Below are 24,160 nucleotides of genomic sequence, written 5' to 3'. Positions count from 1 at the left end.
TAAAACAGAAATTAAACGAGATATTAAACAAAGCATCCACAATTTAATTTTCACATATTATAATAAAGATGATGTAGATAGTTTTATTTATAATGATGAAATACGAGTAGTGCAGTTCCAAGAGTACTCGACTATACACAACCCATAAATAGTTATACAATTTTAGTATACTATAGATATGTGGTCATGTGAACAATTTTTAATGATAAAAACCAATAAAACAATTACTTCTCCTAAAACGATTTTTAATATTTTGTTGTAATTCAAAAATAAAAAACTGTAGATACTTTAAATTCTCATTAAATTTTTATATTTAACTCGAATTATAATTGTCTAAATATTTTTACACCTTTTGAGTTACCTATATAATAAAGATATTTTTATTTAATTTCTATAAATATTGAAAAAAGTATTGTGCTTAGTTAAATAGTTTGTAATACAATATCACTTATTGACATAAGTTATTACTCTTATAACTCTTGAAAATATTAAAAATACATACGCACAGTTTTTTTTTATAAGTATTTGGAGTTCAAATTTTAATAAAAATCGCAAAAATTTGAAACTTATTTTGTAGTTAAAAATGTATAAAATAATGATATTTTAAACTTGAAAATTTATTACAAGGTTGCTCATAAATATTTCATACTGAAACCAAAAAATCTAAGAAATATGTAAGCACATTTTATTTTTTCATTGACATTTAAAATTCAAATTTAAGCGAAATTATATGTCTAAATGAAGAATGATGATGGCGTCTGTTATTTTGTTGTAATACAAAAACATTATTTGTAAAGATATAACTTTTTTTATGTATTTTATGAATTTCACTAAACTCAATAATATTTTCAAAACATCTAGGCTAATTTTAAATTATTGTCTGTTTAATAATTATTCCCCAAATTCACGTTATTTTACGGTAAAATGAAAACTGACTTATAATGTAATAAGTAATAATAATATAATATTCTATATAAATATGTATATATATATATATATTATCATTATAATAACTAAATATTAATATTATGAATTATAAATATATAATAAATGAAATGTTTTTGGCAAAAATTTGAAATCCGCCTATCATAAAAATGATAGTAAAATTAACTATATAGTTTAAGAGCAATATCATGAAATATATCTGGTGACAGACCTTCTCCACTCAGAATCATTTTTTATATACAATGAATGATGTCAATAATTAAATTCAAATTTATCACATCCATTATAGTTACCCGTTTGACATTACTGTAACAAAACGGTACACACTTTTTTAATTTATACATTACTTGAAAAATGGACTTAATACGTTTAAGTACAAATTGTTCAGCAAAATAAACGTCATCAAAACTTGGAAAAATAAAAAAATGAATATAGAACATCTACATACAAGAAACTGCATTTTTGGTATTGATATCTGCGAATAATGTCTTGCATATACAAATAATATAAATACCCATGACAAAATTGGCAAATTCAATGAATAACTATAGTACCAACTACTGTACATGTTATCGTGTATTTTTTTTAACTTGTTTTATTTAATTTCACTATAATATATTATAATAATAAAATAATATTTATTTTAAGGACCACATTGAAAGTTTTGGCTCAGGACTTCTAAGATTAGGTTAATATAAATTACCTTAATCCCAAGTTTGATATTGTCTGGTGTTCCTTATGCGTTTTTATAAAATAATAGTATAAATAATCCCATTCAAGAAGGGGTGGCAAAGAAAGCAGTTTCCCCGGATAATACATTTTTAGAGGTGACAAATTGTTTGGAGGTAAAACAAAACAAAAATTTGTTTTGTTTTAATGAGATTACCATGTATATTGCTCCGGAGTAACTCTGATCCTTAATCCGGCACTAAAGTATGCTTATTGAATTTTATACTTAAAATATTTCATTTGTATATAATCTACTAATTATTTTAGGACAGATTCATTGTTTCATCTCTCACTAAGTCACTAAGACAATCTAAGAGTAGTCGAGGTCAATTGATAGAAAAACAAATAATTTCATTTAACACCAAATTACCAAAGGTTTAATTTAATATTTTATTAATCAGTTTTTTTTTTTTATGGATGGAAAGCTAATAAAATTAAGTGGTGCTGTTTCAGAAAATAGCCGGGAAAAAGCATTAATTTGTTTCTTATGAGTAGTAAAGTGTGCCTTTTAAAATCTGCCCTCAGGCGTCGTATTCGTTAACACGAAACTGCAGAGTTAGCCACACAACTATAACAAGTAATATGAAACTATTCTCTTTGTCTGTTTGTATTTCAAATGCATATATACCTATCTCGTATCTATACATATTTCTCTACTCATCTCCGTTAGTTATACTTGCTGAACACCGTCGATATTAATATAATATATGTATTATATTATACTAATTACTAAATTTTTATTTTAAATGATTTGGATATAATACAACATAATTATTATATTCTGTATATTTTATGTGAAGTACATCGCATTTTGCTAAATTATTTTGATTAATTAATAATAATTAATATCCACAACACATCATACACAAATAAATTTAGTCAAATTTTCCCAAAAATTAACATTTCAAAACTTACCAACAACAATCGTATTTGTGTATTAATAATTTAATATAAAGATTAAAGATTTTTTTCAAAAAAATTTAAAGAATAACCCTCAAAATTGTTTACTATTACTTTAGTTACAATTTTTCGATAAATGTCACATTATATATAGTGAAAGTACCAAAATAATATAAATTATATATAGATTATACACAATATTCTGTATAAATATCAGGAAATAATTTAAACATTCATTTTTGTTAAAATTAATTTATTGGGCATTGGAACTTAAAATATTCCAATAAAAAAAATATAAAATATATCATTCAATCATAGTATGATTATTTCCTCGTTATGAGTAATAATATTTCAAAGTTGTCGTTGAAATGATAATTTTTATTACAATAACTACATTATATATATACTTTAAATTAAAATATAATATAAATATATTGACTATAGTAATATAGTGTAATACAGAGTTATGCGTGTTCTCGTTTCATTATTTTCAATCGCGATAACTATATTATTATAAATAAATCAAATTAAAAAGTGAACAACTCTAAATTAAATTTCACGTTTTGAAATTAATTTATTGAAAAATGTAACGAAAACAAACCTCGGCTGGTTCGACTTGCTTGACTCTTAGAATTACGCAACATTTATTATTATAAATAAATTATGAAATTTAATATTGCTATAAACTTATATGTTATATCCATCAAAAACTTTTGTTAAAATCTATCGATTGAGTTTAAATAACATTATTAACATATATATATAATATTAATCATTTTGGTATAGACAATTTGGTAGTATAACTAGTATAATACCTAGTTATTACCAACAATATAATACTCCCAATTACAGAAAAGCTACTCGCGTATTTTTCGTAGAAGGAAATTTGTATTTTGTTTTATTCAAAATTTCATTCCATGTCAAAACAATATGATTTTAATTATTAATAATATAATAAAACTATATTATTTTTCTGAATATTAAATACAAACGAGTAAACAAATTATTAGTTACATTCTTTGATATGTTCATAGGATGATAGCTAGGTAAACCAATTGCAGTAGCTTGTTGTAAGCAGAAGATTTAAGTATCTAACAACCCAACTGGCTTAACTCATTTAAAACTTGTGTAAGATTTTGGTTGAGCTAAGACCATCTATAGAATCAAAACTTAAAACAATATAATATAACATCCTTTATGATGCTGCAATATATAATTATATTAAAATGTTTAATGATTGGAAAATTGATAACATTGTATACATGTAAGTAACACAACTGAGCCAGCTTTATAATAATACAATTTTTGTTTTTCTTTGCCTATATTTTTTAAATTGTATATACGTACAAACTAAGGAATGACCTAGTTCTCGGAGATTATACAGTAAGTAGACGATTATTTAATTAGTTTATTGAGAAGGAAATTAATAAACTTCAATAATTAAATTTAATAATCCGTTGTTTAATTAGTTTATTAGTTTCTTAATTTCAAAACCTAAAATTCAATTCATAAATTATATTACTATAATTGTAGTTTATAAAATATTAATACTTTAATTTATAACAACATACAACGCCTCGACGGTTAATTATTTTGAGTAGATACGCTAATGATCGAGAACAATTATATATGATTTGATTTTATCATACCTGCTACGTAATATTATGTACATGGTACATTATATTATTAGGTACAACTATAATATTTACCTATGATAGTTTACTAATTTAATGAATAAGACATTTTAGGCTTATAAAGTTATAATGTAATTTATTTTGAACTTATTGACGATTACCTACCAATTTGACACTATAAGTTCAGAAAAACTAGAAAAAAAATCAAGTTAAAATTTTTTTATCAATATAACGTCATTGTATGTAGATATACATTTTTTGTTCTACCCCATAATTCAGGTATTGAATGTAGTCAAAAAGATAAAAACATATTTACAATTATTTGTTTTTTATATTTCATAATTTTATAATCAAGTTTCTAAATTAACCAGTTTAACTGTGATCAGAGCCGTGCCGTGGGGGGGGGCTAATCTTAACAGCACGGCTCTGACTGTGATATTTATTGTTAATTATACAAAAACGTAATATTGGTAATTTTTAGTTTAAAATCCATCGTTTCTAAAGAATGCTCTAATATTGTATCCATATTTTATTATAAATTTGGTTTAATTTTATATAAATATAAAATTTTTATTATTAATCAATATAATTTAATATGATTAGTGATTACAATAGTTTTTTTTTTTAATGCAATTCTTAGATAGTTAGGTACAACTTATACAGGTCATTATCTAAATATAAACTTAACCCATATCGTATTCTAACAATATGGAAAATAACTTTTACTTAACAATAAAAAACATATTTTAACATAGAATTTATTTTTTTGAACTAAAAAATTAGTCACTCGTTTTTTTAACCTTCCTATATGCTATATCACACTAAAAATTGTTATTTTTTGACTCCTGAAGTTATAAAAATTATCTTTTTTCTCAGTTTTTAAAACAAATTATATGATCAAATTCGATTATATTTTCAACATAGTAATAACTTGAATACGTATAATTTTTTTTTTTTTGCAACACTTTTATTTTGTAACATGTAATCACAATATTACATTTACATTTAATTTAAGAATTTATCTCCTATTGCAGCCACTGGTTTTATTTTTTAATTTGTATTAATCAATTTTATAATAAATAAACTAGGTTAGATTCTTAACAAGTTTATATTTTAAAGTTTAAACTTCAATATGTATAATAATATCAATAAACCCTTATACTTATTAGTAATGTTTACAGAAATACATTGCAAAAAGTTAAAAATTGCAATGTACATACTATATTATAGTAATATGCCCCAGCATTTGCAAACTTTGTTTTTTCTAACTTATTTTTCTGAATTTTAATTTCTAAAGATTTTACTGTATTCCATGGAAATATATTTTAATATCACTTATTTTAGCATAATGTATTTAAGATAAGACCCGAACATTTTTTTTGAAATTGTTGAAAACCCAATTTATAAAACTGATTTTTAATTAATTATTAGTTCAATGAATATATACTATCTAACCTCTTTAATATTGGAATTCTATCAAATAAAATGCCAAATAATACCAACTAGTATGAATATGTATAAGTATATGTATACAGACTGTTTAGATAAATTAAACCAGTTGTCTTTAAAAGCATCAACTGCTTTAAGAAACAATTTTAAGCATCCCATAAGTATTTAAATTCATGGATTAAGATTTTCAGTAAAGACATTTTGACTTATAATCGTTTGAGTATAATATAGTCAATTTTTAAATTGCACAAGACGTATCGTATATGCGCATATATGGTATGGGCTATTATAATCTATAATTGATTGTCAACTCCATGTCCCCATATGTTCATTATATAAGGTTGTACTGACATAATTTATTGAATAATATTTAAGTTCACACTGAATAACTAGTGGTGTATTTGCAGATAGTATGGTGTATGGGGAATGAATACTGACGTAATTTTTTTTTTTTTGCTTTTATCAAGAAAATGTAGTGTAGAGAAGAATTTCTATAATACAGAAAAAGTAGGCTATAGTACTTGAGAACAACTATTTGTATGACGAGTGACGTCAATAACTATAATGCTCGTGTTAATAATGCCAATGTTAATCCTAAGAAAATAAACATAGGATACATACGATATATTTATATTATATATTATGTAAAATTAATACAGCCATATTATAATAGGTAGGTACTATAATAATTACAGAAGCTAATAGCTCTCACAGCCTGGCTAGTAGCGCCAGCCCAACTAACCAATCCATCACACACGACTGAAATAACCAATTCACAAATAATAATGATAATAATAATAATATTGATAGCAGCCAGTAAAAAAAATTGGCATGTTTTCGATAATTCATAATAACATCAGATAAACAGATAAAGTCATTTAAGATGAGCTAAGTGCCTGTCACAAAAAAAATAGATTTTATATTATACCTAAGTCCTATAAATGTAAAGTTGGAAATATTAATTATTATTGTATATTAATAATATATAATGAAAAATTAATATTTAAATGTTATTTATATACATACCTTTATGGTTATATTATGTAATATGTATATGTGGGTAATGACTGACGCTTCCAAACTATTATTATTTATTACTTTACAGTTTACACAACAACCAAAATAATAGGTAAGATGTATATGTTACGGTCCAAGTAGATAAATCAGTCATTGTAATACAATGCCTGGACACTGTATACAATATTTAAGATGTTTGGGTAAAGTAAATAATACATATGTAATTCCCATATAGACTAATCACTGTATAAAATGTTATGGTACACAATGCTCTAATACTGGTGTGGGCAATGTGAAAATGTGAATATTAGAGTTATCATAGAGTGTTATATCTTATAACTATGACACTTGGACCGTAACATATACATTAAATTAACTTAAAAATAGTAGTTATATCGCATAAGCATGGGCTCTTAAGGATAGACCTGATTTTGTATATAAATACAAGAACTATAAGTATTAAGCTTACACATCAATAAAGCTAAAATGGAAGTTAGGTTAAATATGTATACACTCGTGGCTCATACGCTGTATATAGTTATCAAGAGTATCTCTCATCATTGAGTTTTGAATATAGATAACTGTTATTGGATGTGATAAATTAGAATTCAATAATAAATCATTACATACGAAAAACGATTCTTAGCGGAGGACTGTCTGGCCAACTATATTACTATAACGATATTTAACTACATTTATATCGCTATAGACTGAATTCAAGTATATAATTTATTATACAATATGCCGCAGTAGAATGTCATGTAAATAATAAATAGAACCATGGTATAAATAGCTTAGAATTGATTAAAATATTTAAATACAATCTCATTGTGTGTATGAACTATGAAGTATTAAATATAGCCAATATTTAGGTATGTAAAAGTTTTAAGTACCCGCGAATAACATTTTTGAATTACAAGATAATAACTAAAATCTTTATTTTCATTTAAATATCTAATTTCATTCTAATTCCCACATAAAATGTTACGAGTAAGTATTTTTGAGATTTATAAGTTAATATATGTATAATGTATTAGATTCACAAATATACAGATATTAAAATACAAAATTTATACCTAACACATTGTTAACTACAAAATAATTTGAATATATTTTATATTTTTAAATAACTTTAAGCATACAGCGTATGAAGAGTCATGCATTAAATTATCAAGCTATTTGACTGATCAAACAAAATGTTATAAAAAAAAAACAAAAAAAATTTTAATATTCCAGATATTTTCAAATAGCTTAAAATTGATGTAGAATGTAGACATATCATTGTATATATAAAAAATAATAATTTTTTCAAGCTTTAGCGATTAATATTTTTTGAATTACAACAAAATAACAAAAATTGTACAAGATAAATCTTTAATTAACATGTGAATGTGAAATTCGTGTCGTTAAAAATTGTAACATTAATTTTTTACCATAAATAATTAATTATTGTTCTTTTACGCTATACATGACTTTTTTTTAATTCCAGATAAAACTTTTGAAGAATCTTGAAACAAATTTTAAGCTTTCAATCATATACATTTTAATCAACTCTAAGTGTGTTTTATAAAAACAAATTAAATAAATCGAAAATATTGTACATTATAATAAAGCCAGTACATCTGGCACATAACTTCACTCATATAATCTTATAAATAAATAATGAAATTTTTTTAACGTAAATGGATAGTTTGTTAAAACAGTTAAAAAATAAGCCAATGGGAAAGTAGATATTTAAAATGAATTATTCAAATAAATAATGAACATTAATAATATTTAAATATTAAAATATTAAAATAGTTGGCAAAATATTGATCCTGTAATCATTTTTCTGGTATATCAGTATTCTGTAATATTATATATACTTAGGCTTGAAAGAAAAGAAATTTCTTTTAAACTTTTAAGCTTTGAAATGATTATTTATTATAATAATATTTAAAACTGTAAAATTTTAATTAATTTAATTAAAACACTTAGATATGTGAAGTTTTTATCATTGATAATAAACTTATTTGTTTGAATGTTAGCTAATATAAAGTCATAAAGTCTTGTCTATTTTTTTCATAAAAGTACAATCTTTTTCTTGAATTTCACCCTACTACTATTCCATACCAAATTCCTAACTTTTAACTGATCTGAAGAGAAAATAGTTTTATTCAATGATGCACATAACTGCCTTAAGAATATAATTTACAAGAGTACATCATTAAAACTTTATATTTATAGTTAAAAAGTATTTTGAATTTTCTTTGAATTAAGTTCTATAATAGTGCCTTTAGTGGAATTAGTCATTTTACTTAACTTATGTAAAAAAGTTTTTACTCGAGCAATTTTACTTCGTACTATACAATGCGTGAATTTTTACAAAATAAATATAACTATTTGGGAAGCGATGTTGCTAATTGTTTAATCCATCAACACAAGACTAACCAAAAAAATAGAAAGCTTCAAAACCTCAAATTTTTTCATAAAAGTTGCACCCTGATAACTCATCAACACACGGTTTAGTACACGGTATATTGTCACTATATAAACATGCAATTAAATTTTGTTAACACTTAACACCGTTACAGTTTTCGATTTTAAACTTTCAATAATAATTTATAAATACTTGCCACAGATAAAGGCTGTCTGTTTGTATTTGTATAAAACTGCTTCATCGTTATTTTATGTCGATTTACTGCACCTCAACCAGATCGATATCAATTCAATTCAGAGTTTCATATAGCCTCTACTTTATTCACGGATAAGTCCATTCTCTTTCAAGCCAGATAAAAACTATTTTCGTTTCCACAGATATCTTGCAAACGAAACGAGATGATGAGCCATTTTTAATTAATTATCATCCTAAGACTTACCAACGTGCTATTTTTGTTTCTTGGCTTAGATTAATGAAATATTATATGATATAATAAAAAAATAAATATGAAGTTTAAATTATTCGGAGCATAATGTTACATTTGTATTATAGTAGGTATCCTTAATTCTAAATAAGGTTATAAATAAAACTTTTATGATATATAAATACTACATTAAATAAAAATATAAATATAAACAAATAAATAAAAACATATATGCAAAAAAAAAATCTAATAAAAAATAATTTTGTTTTGTGAAAAATAGTTGCATATTATATGTGCTTATTTAAAATCGTCATTACAGTTTTAGAAACTCATTTTTTTTAGTTTATCTAATTTAATTTTGTATATATATATATATACACACACACAATATTGACTTCGATATACTGTAACAAACATCAAGCACAACAACCAAACTAATTAAACCTAGGTACAAAATATAAAGTGACTATTATAATAGTTTTTTCAATTACTATTTGAAGAAGGTACTAGAAAAAGTGATTTCAAAAGAAAATAGTTCCCTTTGAAACCTTTATCCTATCCCAAAACACGCCCCTTTCATCTCCTTAATTGGGAATTATTTTTAACTATGTATTCACAGTCACGTCTTAACAATATACTTGGCGTAAGAGATTTTACAACCGTCCGAATACCTACTCCGAATTATTATTATTATTATTATTTTGTTTATTAACGCCCGAACAGCCAATTTGACAATTTGTTTATGTATATCACTGTATTATTAACGAGAATACTAAAAAAAACATATAATAATTAATAGGATCATAACACTTGAAAAAAGTCATAGCATGGGATTTTTCATAATGCAATCTTGAATAAAAACGATTAGCCTAAACGTGGAAAAACAACTAACTCGGATTAAGTGTTTGACAGTAACTATAGGAGTGTAAATCTCCAAATAAATATTCAAATCGTTATCAAAGAGAATAAAGAGGGGTTGTGTGCAAGTAACGTAGTAGTTTCTAATGGTATTATTGGTGAAAAGAAAAAGGAAAAAAATCACTCAGGAGAACACTGCTGCAGGAAGAAACGTTGTATCGAACTTAAACACAGAAGTAATTTTGTCTGTTATCGTCGATGTAAGCCGTTTCAAACTCGCGGATTATGTAGGGGTACCGTCATGTATAATAAAACATAATAAATTACAATGAGTGTAACGCACATTTTTTAACAATTATTTGGTGAATCTTCTGTACAATACAATTGCATACAATATATTGTGTTCTAAATTTCAAATCACTCGTTGTCTAGTACTTTTTCCGGGAATTTTTACGGCAAACTTTATATTATTGTTTGTTGTTGGGAAATCGGAGTGAATGTGGGTAATAAGATTCGTATAAATTGTGAGTACCTCTATAAATATCTCGATTCTGGTTTCGGGTTACCGCCATTAACCGAGTATCACAACGCCGTGCTTATATTATAAAATTTATATAGGTATATTATATTAAACTGTTGTGTGTGTGTGTGTGTGTGTGTGTGTGTGTGTGTGTGTGTGTGTGTAAGTGCAGTTAAATTATTCATAGATCGTTTCGTTTTTTTTTTTAAAGTTTCATAAAATATACGCAATGGCAAACGACAGAGAGATAAACAATATTCGTACACTGTAATTCGTCAATACGTACTGGAAATAAAACCACTGTCCATTAGACATCGGCTGGCTACCAACGTATATACGGTTATATATACGAATTGCAAGTACGGCGTTGGAATATATTATTATATAGCGCTGAATTATACATTATATAGTACAGACATTATGGAGTACTTACTATTTGTTATTACATCCGTGTCCAGTGTCCGTTTGTCCAGACTTGGGCTGTAGAACTCGCGAGTTTCGGATAAAACGCAAGTATCCGATCAAATGCAATCAAACGCAGAATAAGTGTACCAATGCAATTTATTATTCGTGCGGTCGAGAATAAAAAAATAAAAAACAATTTTCCAAAAACAAACCCGTCGTTTATTCCTGTTGGATACACCATCAATCATCATCGTTCATCGTAAACAAGAATTTTATACCCGGAAGAGGAAATGTTTCCGAAACGATACCGAATTCATCACGTGATTTTCGGGGGGTTTGTGTGCATAATAATATATTATTATTACGTTGTGCGAAGGTATACGACGAACCGCAGCCGCATATAATTAAATAGAATAAAATACACCGTCCGGAGGATGATTTAATCGAAAATCGACGGTCGTCAATTAATTTAATCAAAAACCCGATGGTCAATTAGTCTAAGAGCATATTATTATTATATCGGTACACAATATTATATACACACAATACATATATATATATATATATACATATATATTGCATACTGCAGGTGCCGCGATACGTATAGATATAGCGATACCGCGTAAAATCCATTGTCTGTGTACACGCCAAAAGTCGTGTCATCGCCGCCGCCGTCGGTTCACGTGTGTTCAAACGGCGGCGCGGCTTTTGTTTCGGCGGCGCGCCGGCGTCTCGTTTTGTTTGCTCGACCGGGCGGCGGCGGCAGCCTTTTCCCGTAATGAAAACGACGACTGTTGTATAATAAAATTAATAACGGGAAAAAAAAATGTCATTCGACACGCTCCTCGGCCCCCGTGACACGCCAAACTCGTATAATATAATATCTCATTTCGGGCGTGTAAAATAATATTTACCGTCGGCGAGGCGGCGGCGGCGGTGCGCTCGTACTCACCTGTCCCGCGCGTATCATAAAATATAATGTACCTACGGGCGCGTCCGTCGCCGTACAATGTTGTTGTTGTTGTTGTTGTAATGTGCGCGCGGCTTTGCGGGAAACCCGATGCAGTGTATACACACACACGGCACGCGCCCCGCCGGCGCAGGGGCAGTGTTGGGCAGGGGCGACGCACCGTCTTAAATAGATAATAAATAACGGTCGCGCGTGTGGGCGCCGCGCCGGGCGGAGCGGCGGCGGCGACATTGACGGCGGACGAGCGAGCGACGTTTGCGTCACATAATAATAATAATATCATATTATTATTATTATTATATATATTGTATTGGCATAGCCGCCGCCGCCGCCGCCGTTGCCGGGCAAAACACGCGAGTGCCAACACACACACACACACACACACACACACACGAGTACACGACTATACGGCGGTGGCGGTCGTTTAGACGATCAGTCCGCGAAAAAGCGCCGTCCACGCCGTACGCGTACAAGCGCGCGCGACAAACACCGATCGTCGTAGTCGCGCCGTCGTCTCTTCGTAAACGCGCGACTCCGCGGGTCAACGTTTACCTGCCGCTGCTGCTGCTCCTGCTGCTGCACACGACCGACTATCGTTTCGTCATCGTCCACATACAACAATAATATTATATCGTCGTGCGGATCGGCGAAATGTTGTCCGCTTGAAAAATGTCCGTTCTTCGGAGGTGTCCGTCGGACGGTGAGCTCTGGCCGTGCGCGCTATAATAAAATATACATTTGTCTCGCCGTCGACCTAGCGAAGAGCGGCGGCGCGTCATTGCTGTCGTCGTCGACGACGCCGGTCAACGACGACGGCGGCCGCGACGTTCGCCGTGGCCATTGCGGCGGCCGCTGCCGCGGCGTGGTACGCTTCTGGCGGTGCGGGGTCGCCGCCGCCGCCGCAGACATCGGCGGTGGCCGACGCGGTGCTGATTCATGCCGCCGCGTGCGCGTGCCAACTGATCGCGTTCACGGCCGTCGTGTACGCGTTGTCCGCGTGCTGCGGCGTGCACGTCGTGCGGCCGGCGACGTGCCGCGACGGAAGGCGCAAGGCGTGCCACCGCTATCCCGGCGGCCCGCTGTCCGAACCCGTGACCACTCGCGACTCCGATTCCGCGGACGGCCTACGGAACGACGGCGGCCACCCGCCGCAGACGTGCGCCGACAATCACGTGCACTACCACCGGCGCAGGAAGATCAGATCCGCCGCGCCACTACTACAGCGGTAAAGATGAATGCCCGCACAGGCCGCTTTTCCCGAGATCGTTAGTCGGGACTATTTTCTAGGTGTTTTTCGGCTGATACGCGCAATAACAATCGTTTGAATAATAATAATAATGCGTGTACTCTGCAGGAAACTCTCGTATTATACATATAGGCGGTAATCCGCGGTTCTATATATCACTGTTTGCCCACCAACCCGACCTTTGCTCGTGCCTACCAATACTAACAGACTTAATGATCAACATAAAATACTGCAGGTGTTACACGGGGTAACCGCAATAACTTAGTGATAAATAGGTGTGCCGCACAAAAGTATTTATTATAATATAGTATTGAGAACCAGTAGGTAGGTAGGTACTAGGTAGGTGTACGGTTATACGTTTAAAGTGGTACCTAGTCCGGAACTAGGAGATTTTAACGTGTTAATAATTTACATAATATAACACTACCAATAGGTACATTATTTAATATGCTTCGTACCCCGTGTTTCTCAGACGGTTGCCTATAACGTTAAAATAATGCGCATCCCATTGTTTTCTTTTAAAGCCAATCGGTTATTGCTTTTTATTTATTTCAATATATGTACATTAATGTGTACCCACTACCTATATCTTATACATACATTTTAAAACGGATAAAAGATTCATATATGCACAATGCACATATATATTGTATTTAGTATTTACATGATATATTTATGTGACATAACATATTATGATTATATAAGAACCATTTAATTCATATAATTACATAACACAATACATGTTACTTGTATATTTTACAAAATCCTTAGAAACTATACATAAATTCTATTCGTGTAAAAGTGTAAGACTAAAAGGCTGTTTGGTAATAAGGAATAAATATTACAAAATTAGTTAAGTGAATATAAATAACAATTTCAATTTTACCGTTATTTTATCATTTTTTTTGTAAATCATTACAATTTAGTATTTACAGCGATTTAAATTGTATAAAAACAATTAAAAAAAAAAAAAAAGATAAACGAGTGGGTATCGCTCTGCTGTATATAATAGAGATGGAGAATTAGGTCACTATAAATTATAATGGATGTGTTAAATTTGAATGCAATGACAGGTACCATCGAAAAAACGATTCTGTACGGAGATGATTTGTCAGTCTAGGATAATTAGTAGGATATATTATATTATTATCTATATTTAAATTGTAATATATCGCTATTTTACTCAATTTCGTAAAAAAATTAATTTCATATGCTCCTCAAATTTTTTTTTTATATTGACGCTGGAGTTTTTTTTTTTACAGTTAGGTATTTGAAGAAAAAGTCATGGAGAACCTTGGGTTTGGTTTTTAACGTTAGATATAAATTACAAAAATGTTATGCATTTTCAACTTCACAATTCTTTGCAAATTTTCGTGATTTTGACATATTTCGTAAAAACGCTTTTAAAAACTACTGGAATTTTTTTACTTACCACAGTACCAACTACTTTACCAAAATACCAATTATATTCAATTTCCATTTCAAAGAGAGGCTGAAGCCAAAAATCAAAACACTATACTACTCAGTACTCCAAAGCGTGATGACAGACACAAAAAAAATAAATAAATAAAAAATAACCACACAGCATTGTAAAATTAATACATTCATCACTCCGTTCAAAATCTAAAATTATTAAACGTATTTAAAAAAAATAAATAACAAACAATAATGTATTCGTATAAATATTTTATAACGTAAAATTAGTGTATACAAAGCTTCAGAATTCAGCTACATCATTTTTATTGAAATAAACTTGTTACTAGACCAGAAATTTCCTGGATCATTTCCATCGATGAGAATTAAATGAAAAAATACGCATTCAACTAATTAAAAATCTTATAGCGTTGTACAATTTAAGAGAAAAATTACCGTGTCAAAATACCTATGGGCTCTATTAATATATTCTATCAAAAGTTGAGGTTGTTAAATACTTAAATCTAAACAATTTTATTTAATCTATATTTTAAGATAACTGGGTACGCGGTCGACCTGCAATTTTTAAAAATAACTACTATTATACGATTTTAGCTAATTATATCGTAATACAACTGTTTATATTATACAATTTATTTTACCTCATAGTTCACGATACGGTTTAATTAACAAATTACGATTTACAATATCCGATTTTATAAAAAATGTCAGAACATAGACACCAATTAACTTATTCCCTTTTAATGGTATTTATAATTTTTAAAAATATATGTTTACTTATTATATACATTACACCTATATATTATATAATAACTTATTTGATCCTATACAAAAAATAGTATTTTTCATTTAGCCGTCACCTAATATGGTACGAAAATTTCAAGCACTACAAATTTTAACTATAGTGCATTTTTCTGATTATCTAAAAATAAAACACCATTGTGATAATTCAATAGGGTGGTACAATGAAATTGATACACTTAAGCCATATTAAAGCGTATATTATTACACGTTAGTGTTTGAATTGTATTATATTAACTATATAATATTTCGATAAATTGTAATACTTTAAATGTCTTATAGATAGGTAATACATTAAGCATCAAAATGTATTAAAAACGACCCGAAATAAATCCATACATTTAATATTGGACCACGACTCATAACATATAGATCTCGCTATTATTTACAGTTTTTATCATATTGTTACTACTTGCCATTTGGGCCATTTGGTTTATACCATACAAATAAGAAATACAAAGTTTCACTAAAATTATTATTGCACAATTTCATAAATATTGTCGGGCACTTGACGTTGATTTGATGTAAAATAATTATTATAATTTATGCAAAAAAATAATATGTACATATTTTACCTTTATCGCAATTTTCATCACCACAAAAATATTATTTTTTAGCTATATTTACAAACAAATATTATTCATTTACTTATTCTACTGTAAATTTAGTATTCATTTGAATACGAAAAGGTTATGGTATATATCGTGAGGCTTTTACTTGAACATTGTATTGCAATAGTAACAGCTAGAAGTCCTTGAGAATAATTGATCAAATGCTTTTAGAACGCAGTCAAATAGTCAATACAATATATTACCTATAAAATAGTAGGTGTATATGCGTAACGCGTAAAGTGGTAAATAATAACCAAAATGACTTTCTTTATGAATATGTTATTTTGAAGAAAAACTAATCAAAATTGAATAATAACTATAATAAGTAATTACTATGAGTATTATTTTAATAAGTTATTTGTGCCATAGACCGTTGTTATACTATTTTATTAGTAAAAAATACCTAACCTAATGTCGAGTTATTGTTGTTCCAAATATTACATTAGTATAGTATTTTAGACACAGTTATTGGCAACAACTAACCATGAATACTTAGCCTGAAACTCGCATTTTATAATAGGTCAGGCCTTCGAACGTCAAAATAGTAAATACTATTTAGTATCTATTTAAATTATATTGTGTTCAATATTATGAACATTTTAGAAATTAAGTTTTAATATTAAGTATTAATTATTGTTGTATTGTCGATTGGCTACAGCACAAACACCTTATAAACTGGAATCTCAAAGATGAAATTTAGGCTTTAAAAGTTTAAAATTGACTTGTGTGATTACACGATGTAACGTGTAAGAAATTAAGTATTATTGGATCAGAGTAAATAGACAGTCTTATTAAAATTCTATGAACTGTATTATTATGAGTCCGATTATCATCATATTAATTTTTCAAATTTTTGTACACATTAGTTTGAAATCTATTTTTTTAAATGATTACTGCATTATAGATCCACAGGTAATAATATAATATAATATAATATTTCGTTTACCTAAACTCATAAGAAATAGTTTAAATTTGTTTAATAATGTCCCTTAAAAATTGAAAACGGCGCTAATTTTACACAAAGTTATATCCAATTAATTAATAATTAATGACAATTTTTAATGGCTGAATAATTAATTGCCATCAAGTAATATTCAATTAGCATTGAGCTTTTAAACTTTGACAGGAGGCGGGCATAAGAGTATAATATAGTTGACGGGAAGGTGTGTATATTATGTATTATGGCTAATATGTATACTGTATAGACTATAGAGTACCTATAAAGCCGCTATTAAGTGATCAAATTCTATGCGAGTGGCAGCTATTCGACAAACAATTTGCCGTAAAGAATTGCGGAGATTCTATAATTATATTTACATACAATATATACTCCTCTTATACCACTTAAAACCATTGAAAATTATAAATCTGTTTTCCTTATATTATACGAATAAATTATAAACAAACGTTATATGATGATTTCCTTGTACTTAATGGTTTTCCATAAATTGGAGGTATTTAAAAGAAATGATAATATGGTATATTCATTATTCATGAGTCGTGACATCTTATTATCAATTAATACAGTTCACAAAAGTATATCTTTATTTATCTTTATTTTATTCTGTATTTAATTCTGAAAAACAATTAAATAAATAAATTTGTTAATGTTAACTATGAACGATATAGTGATAACAATTTGTAGTTATAAAAATGGTATCACTTAGTCTTAGGACTATCTCTTAATAGTTATCCACATTATTAATTATTGTTGTAACATAATATGCATTTATTTTCAGTTTTCACAATGGTACTTTGAGTAGGTAATATTATTTTAAAGCAATACAACAAACACATTATTTATTATAATTTATAAAACCGAGTAATGTATAATAAAAACAGTGTTATTTTTCATATTTGTGTTTACACTTTTGTTCAAAAAAAACGTAATATTTGGTTGTCAAAAGTCTTATAAAACACCTTAATTTAATTTTGTGAAAACTATTAAATTTACATAAATTTACAATAAATAAATTATTTACCAATTTATCACCATGTAATAAATACATCAATAAAGGTCCATAAATATTGAAAAATCTCAATTTAAAAAATATATTATTTGTACTTCCGATATTCAATCTTGTATAATGTTATGTATTTCTTTTTAGATTCTTGGTGGATATAATGTGATTGTATATTGATTTTACAATAATGTATTTTTTTTATGTCAAAAGACACTATTCTAATAAAAGAAAAAATGTTTCAATCTCTAACTTTCAAAGCAATTTACGGTAGAAAATTGGATCTAGGTAGTTGGTATTTTTGGAAATTCAAAACAAAAATAATTTTCTCATGGTAGAAATCTAAAAATGAAGAACTGAGACTAGTTTCCAAAACAATGTTCTATTTGTATTTTTTAGAGGCGATATATTTACAAAATATATTTTTGTGCCATTTATAAACATTTAAAATTTTTCTTTTTTTAGTTTTTTCGAATTATATAAAATAACATTTTTGTGAAAACAGCTCGAAAATTATATACAAGTTCCCCTTAAGTTATTCTTATTATCTTACTGCAAATTTTAAATATCAAAAATAGTAGGTACATAAAAATTTATTTTTATAAACGTTTTAAGTTCATATTTTGAAAAATATCAAAATGTGTAAATACATATAATTTATATGTATACAATTAATAATATTTAAAATTAAATGTTTGATTCTTTCAGTGAGATTTAATTAAGTAATAATATCAGCCATTTAATAAAGTTGTGCAATATTTACTTTGAAATAATGGATATCATTTATGAGTAGTCTAAGACCCAAGTAGGTAGGTTTGTGATTCGCAGTTATCTATAAATTATAATATCCAAAACAAGTCCCAAAGTCTCAATTTAGTATACTGTTTTTTATGCCCCCCACATATTAATAATATGGAGATAATTTATACATTTTTTTTTTTACAAAACTAGTGTATTTTAACAATATTAAGCCTGTAATTAAATTTGTAAAATACTTTAAATCCAACTAAATAAATGAATATAGTTATGCTCTGTATAATGTATATAAGTACCGATCTATATATTTTATTTTTCTTAAAATTTTCACACAACTATAATACATAGTGTGGATCATCTTTGTCATAGATCTTATCTAATGGCTATGACTTTATCCCCTACCTCACCTTTATTCCTATCACGTATTATCTATTCTGTCTATCCATCTCTTCATTGATCTTCCACTTCCTCTCTTTCCTTCTACATTACATATCCCATAGCTATCCTACATATATTATGTAACTTTCAGGGGAGAGGCTCGAGCAAAATACGTGCAAGAACATATTTAATATATAGTACATACCCATGGGATTTTCTGGTAACTGAAAATAATATTTTACTTACATAATAATATGTACAGTGAAGTACACATTTTTAAAACCTCGAATAATAAAACCTAAAAAAATTAGTGTTTATCGGACACAAATACTTCCAGATCAATGATGGTCAAATAAATTTGACATATGGAAAGGGGGATGTTATTGATATTTTATCATTAAAAATATAAGGTATGGTTATACTAATAGTACTATACTATTAATATAAAAACCAATGTCATATGAACGTTGAAATCAACAGTCTAATACAATAATTTTAATTAATATTATCATTTCCCTCGCAAATAAAACATTTGAAATTAACTTTATTAAAAAAAATATTACCAGTAAGTCCACAACTTGATTTTCTGCAATGATCTTAGTGATCTTACTAATTTTTTCATCCACCGAGTGTTTAAAAGTAGAGCAACTTGTATCAAAATAGCCAGTAATATTCCTTTCATTAGCTAGACATCATAAAACAGTAAAATTAAATATTACAGCAGTAGACTAATAGACACCGACAGTATAATAGTAATAAAATACACAACACTAAACACAGAACAAAAAACAAATACGAAACACGAAAGACGGCGATAACTAAATATTATGACAAACAACAATCAATGACCAACTAATGGCCTAAGGCTACGTAATATAGTGTAAATAGTGTAATACGTATTAGTGTATTACGTATCCGCCGATACTCCGGGCTGTTATTGAATATTCTCGATCATTGGTCGGGATAATTCCCGTAAATTTTGTATAAACAACTAAATATTAACAATAACAATAGCCTAGTTCTTAGATACGAGTCGAAATAATAATTTACTGTACACAGTGACACAATGTATGAGAATATATTCATAGTACAAACATATTCTGTGGAAATATAGCTGTTGATTATTTTTTTTTTATAAAAAATACCTATACATACAAATATACATTTGTATAATATATTAATCTAATAAACATACATCATGTCATCATCATATTATGACTTGTTTAAAAGTTATACAAATTATATTACACAACTGTAACTGGTCGAACTGCTTACAGGTCTGAACCACACGAATCAGAGTTGTTCAAAAGCGTTGCCGACAACAACCCTGAAGACTTATTGAAATCATCAGACTCGGACCTGGACGAGCCGTTGGACTATAAAGAGAATTCCTATTTTCCAGTCCGTGTGGGGTCTGTCATCAACGACCGTTATCACATAATAAAGAAACTGGGTTGGGGTCATTTCTCTACCGTTTGGCTCTCTTGGGACGACGTGTGAGTATAATAATATAATATAATAATACATCGTATTTTATTACTCGAGCAACTTGCGCAGTTATCATGGCTCCGAAGGCATATACAGCGATATAAATACGTATATAATACAAGTTAGTGCCTGTACGGAGGTTCGTTAGCCGCGTATAGAAACAATAATAGGGGGTGGGCTTTGATACATCAAACCCCTCAAACATATTCCAGAAAGAAGTAAAAGTATATACGGGTATTAAAGTAGTTGAAAAAATGATTAGTAATATATTAGTATTTTAAGTAGTGAATATTGTCCATCTATTAAAATATTATTTTTACAAAATGTATTAATAGTTACATTCATATACAGATATAAAAAAAAAATAAAAAACATAAAAATTATTAAAAAGTGTGATGGTAACAAAATATTGAAAACTATATTAATATTAGATACGCAATGAACGATATTAAAAACAATTTTAGAAACTGAAATACGAGTAGGTATATATGCAAATAAAATTATTATAACTGTAAGTCTGTAAAAACTGTTTAAAAAGTTTCTAATGTTACTAATCTAAAAAAATGTAAAACACTACGGGGCTTTGTCTTTGCTTCTGAAAAGTTCTGGAACTTCAAGCATTTGCATTTCTCTACTATATTGACTGTATTTTTTCCTAATTTCTGTTTTTTCTACTTTGAAACAAACGGTAACCACTAACAAATCCCAGTTTTTTTCTATAACCTGTCAACATGATATTTACAACACAATTTTTACTTTGTTTGTATTACTTAATGGCTAATACCCATAGACTCATAAGGTATAAGATCTATACTAATATACCTAATAGGTATATGTTCAGTTTTATTATCTGTTTAGTCATTGCTGTGGCCATATGTAATAAACATAATCCAAACGTTCTATAAGTAGAAATAATAAGTAATAATATTGCTGCAAAAAAAATAAACTTTATAAGTGATACCTATAAGTGATTTTTTGGTATAGGTACCGATATAGTTTGCATATATAGTAGAGTGATAAACACTATAACGTATGATTCTCGGCCAAGCTGTTCATCGTATTGGTTGTGTTCGTGTCTTCGTGAATTAATTTAATTTATACATTTGCATTAGGAAAATATTAGTGATCCGCAAGTGTAGTTTTTAAAAGTTCCATACCTAAATTAAATTATAAAAAAAAAGAGGAAGATTTTAAAAGAAGACCGTATTTTTTTTTTTTTTTTACTAATTTGTTATTATTATCATCTACTTTGTTTGTATTTTGTAATCTACTATTATATAATATGAATACGTATATGATACTAGAGTACTAGACGGTGTGTAGACGAGACTGCCGCAGTACATATATTATACACTGTTGTAGTCTTGTACAGCTGTACCTGACACTAGAATAATACACAGAGGGTTAGTATATTCACAAGTTATATAACGCATAATATGTAAAGTTGTAAAACGAACTATCGGACTTTGAATATAGTGTCGTCATGGTACACATTAAACATAATATAACTGCGGACAGTCGGAATAATAATACTTTCATCGTTTTCAAGATTTTGAAAATTATCATTCATTCGGTGCACGATTCCGATCATGACGGAATAACCACGTTTTTACATTTAAATTTGGAAGCCACTAACTTATTACGTGTATCTTTAAAATATTAAATAATATAAACGTGGTGAAAACGAGAATAACAAAACTAAATATCGTAACATAGTAGGTATTTTAATTGTTTCAAAACCTTATCCGTCACTCATAATTAAAATGGTCCTGAGAATATTTATAAGAATACGTTGTAAAAGGATTTGCATACTTCGGAAACTTGTTTAAATGATTATTTATTTAAATTATTACGGTGATGTTTTTAATATCTCAAACTTTGAATATTTTATTTAAAAAAATTATAAAACATTACATTTTTTGCATTAGTGGTTTATTAGTACTATCAATCAGATTATTAATTTATTTAACATTGATTTATTAATATATTTTTTTAATAGAATGTCATTAATTATGTACTTATATGAATCAGCTATCAAATATCATAATATACAAATATATTTGTTATTTTTTAATTTCATATAATACTAAAATATTATTTAATCATTTATTTATTATCATCTTTCATTCATATATACCTAGATAATATAGAATTCAAAATTAATTATTGTAATGCATTTAAAACTTATTTTGTAGATAATATCTACGTATACATAAAAAAAAGTTGACATAAAATTTACCAATGAATAAAAATTCTTAAAAACTTTTTATGAATAAAATATTTTTTAAATTTACTTAATTTTATCTGTATTACCAATCCTATTCTCCTTGAACTATTTGAATTTTTTGTTTTTGAGCTTCTACATTGTTCAAACTACCTGTAAGCTGTATTCATTTAGTTTCCATTAGTTTATAATTGTTATTAAAAAGTAAAAATTAACAGAAATATAAATCAATTTTATTAAACGATATTATTGTTATTTAATTTTTCCTTATTTTACAAAAAAAAATATATTAAATTCTAAGAAATATGTAAAAAAAAAAGCTTGATTTTAATTAAAATTTCTTCAAACAAATTTGTAACTCATCACATTTTCATTACTCGTTAAAAACATGTACAATAAACTCCTAACCCTAGTAATAAACATAAGGACAATAATTTATTACTTTCGAAATATAATCAATTATTATAGACAATAGTGAATATTTCAAAATTATAAATTATGACTTGTTCTAAAATAATAATTAATTTCAAATCATCTTCCTAATGGTCAAAATGTCGCATTAAATGAATGTAGATGTAGAATAATATTGATTATAATATTTGAATGCGATTGTTTTGAACCTTAAATAAAAACTAATCGATTTAAATTATTTATTAAAATAAACTCTCTAACTTAGATATTTTATCGGTAAGGCTTGTTTAAATGCATTCTAGTTGATTTTCAAATACAGGCCGTTACCTAAATTTAATTTTATTTGGCTAAAATATTAAATAACAGGTCTCTGATATTCCAAATAGAATTTATATGCTATATTAACACTGCTACAGTTACAAAATGCCTTTTGTAGTCCTTCAAATTACTTTTCAGTTTACAAAAATAATATTAAACGTTATCAAGGTTAGCCAATTTATCTACCTCTTTAAAATAAAAGAATAGTGATATAATATAATTTAAATGTTATTTAAAATTGTTTAGTCTACTGTATACATTG

At 27.8% G+C, this 24,160-nt stretch overlaps 1 protein-coding gene across 1 annotated transcript in view; it reads left to right on the top strand.

Annotated features, from left to right (window-relative positions):
* LOC132926847 (SRSF protein kinase 3-like) overlaps window positions 1–24,160 on the top strand; it is a 44,923-nt gene that overhangs the window by 14,217 nt on the left and 6,546 nt on the right. The window contains exon 2 of the mRNA XM_060991255.1: window positions 20,735–20,953. Coding sequence (XP_060847238.1) covers window positions 20,735–20,953 — 219 coding nt within the window. The remainder of the gene's footprint in view (window positions 1–20,734; window positions 20,954–24,160) is intronic.

The sequence above is a fragment of the Rhopalosiphum padi genome, chromosome 3 (genome assembly GCF_020882245.1).
Source record: "Rhopalosiphum padi isolate XX-2018 chromosome 3, ASM2088224v1, whole genome shotgun sequence".
Classification (NCBI taxonomy): domain Eukaryota; kingdom Metazoa; phylum Arthropoda; class Insecta; order Hemiptera; family Aphididae; genus Rhopalosiphum; species Rhopalosiphum padi.
The sequence above is the reverse complement of the archived record's forward strand: the minus strand, read 5'-3'. Positions and strand labels throughout refer to the sequence as shown.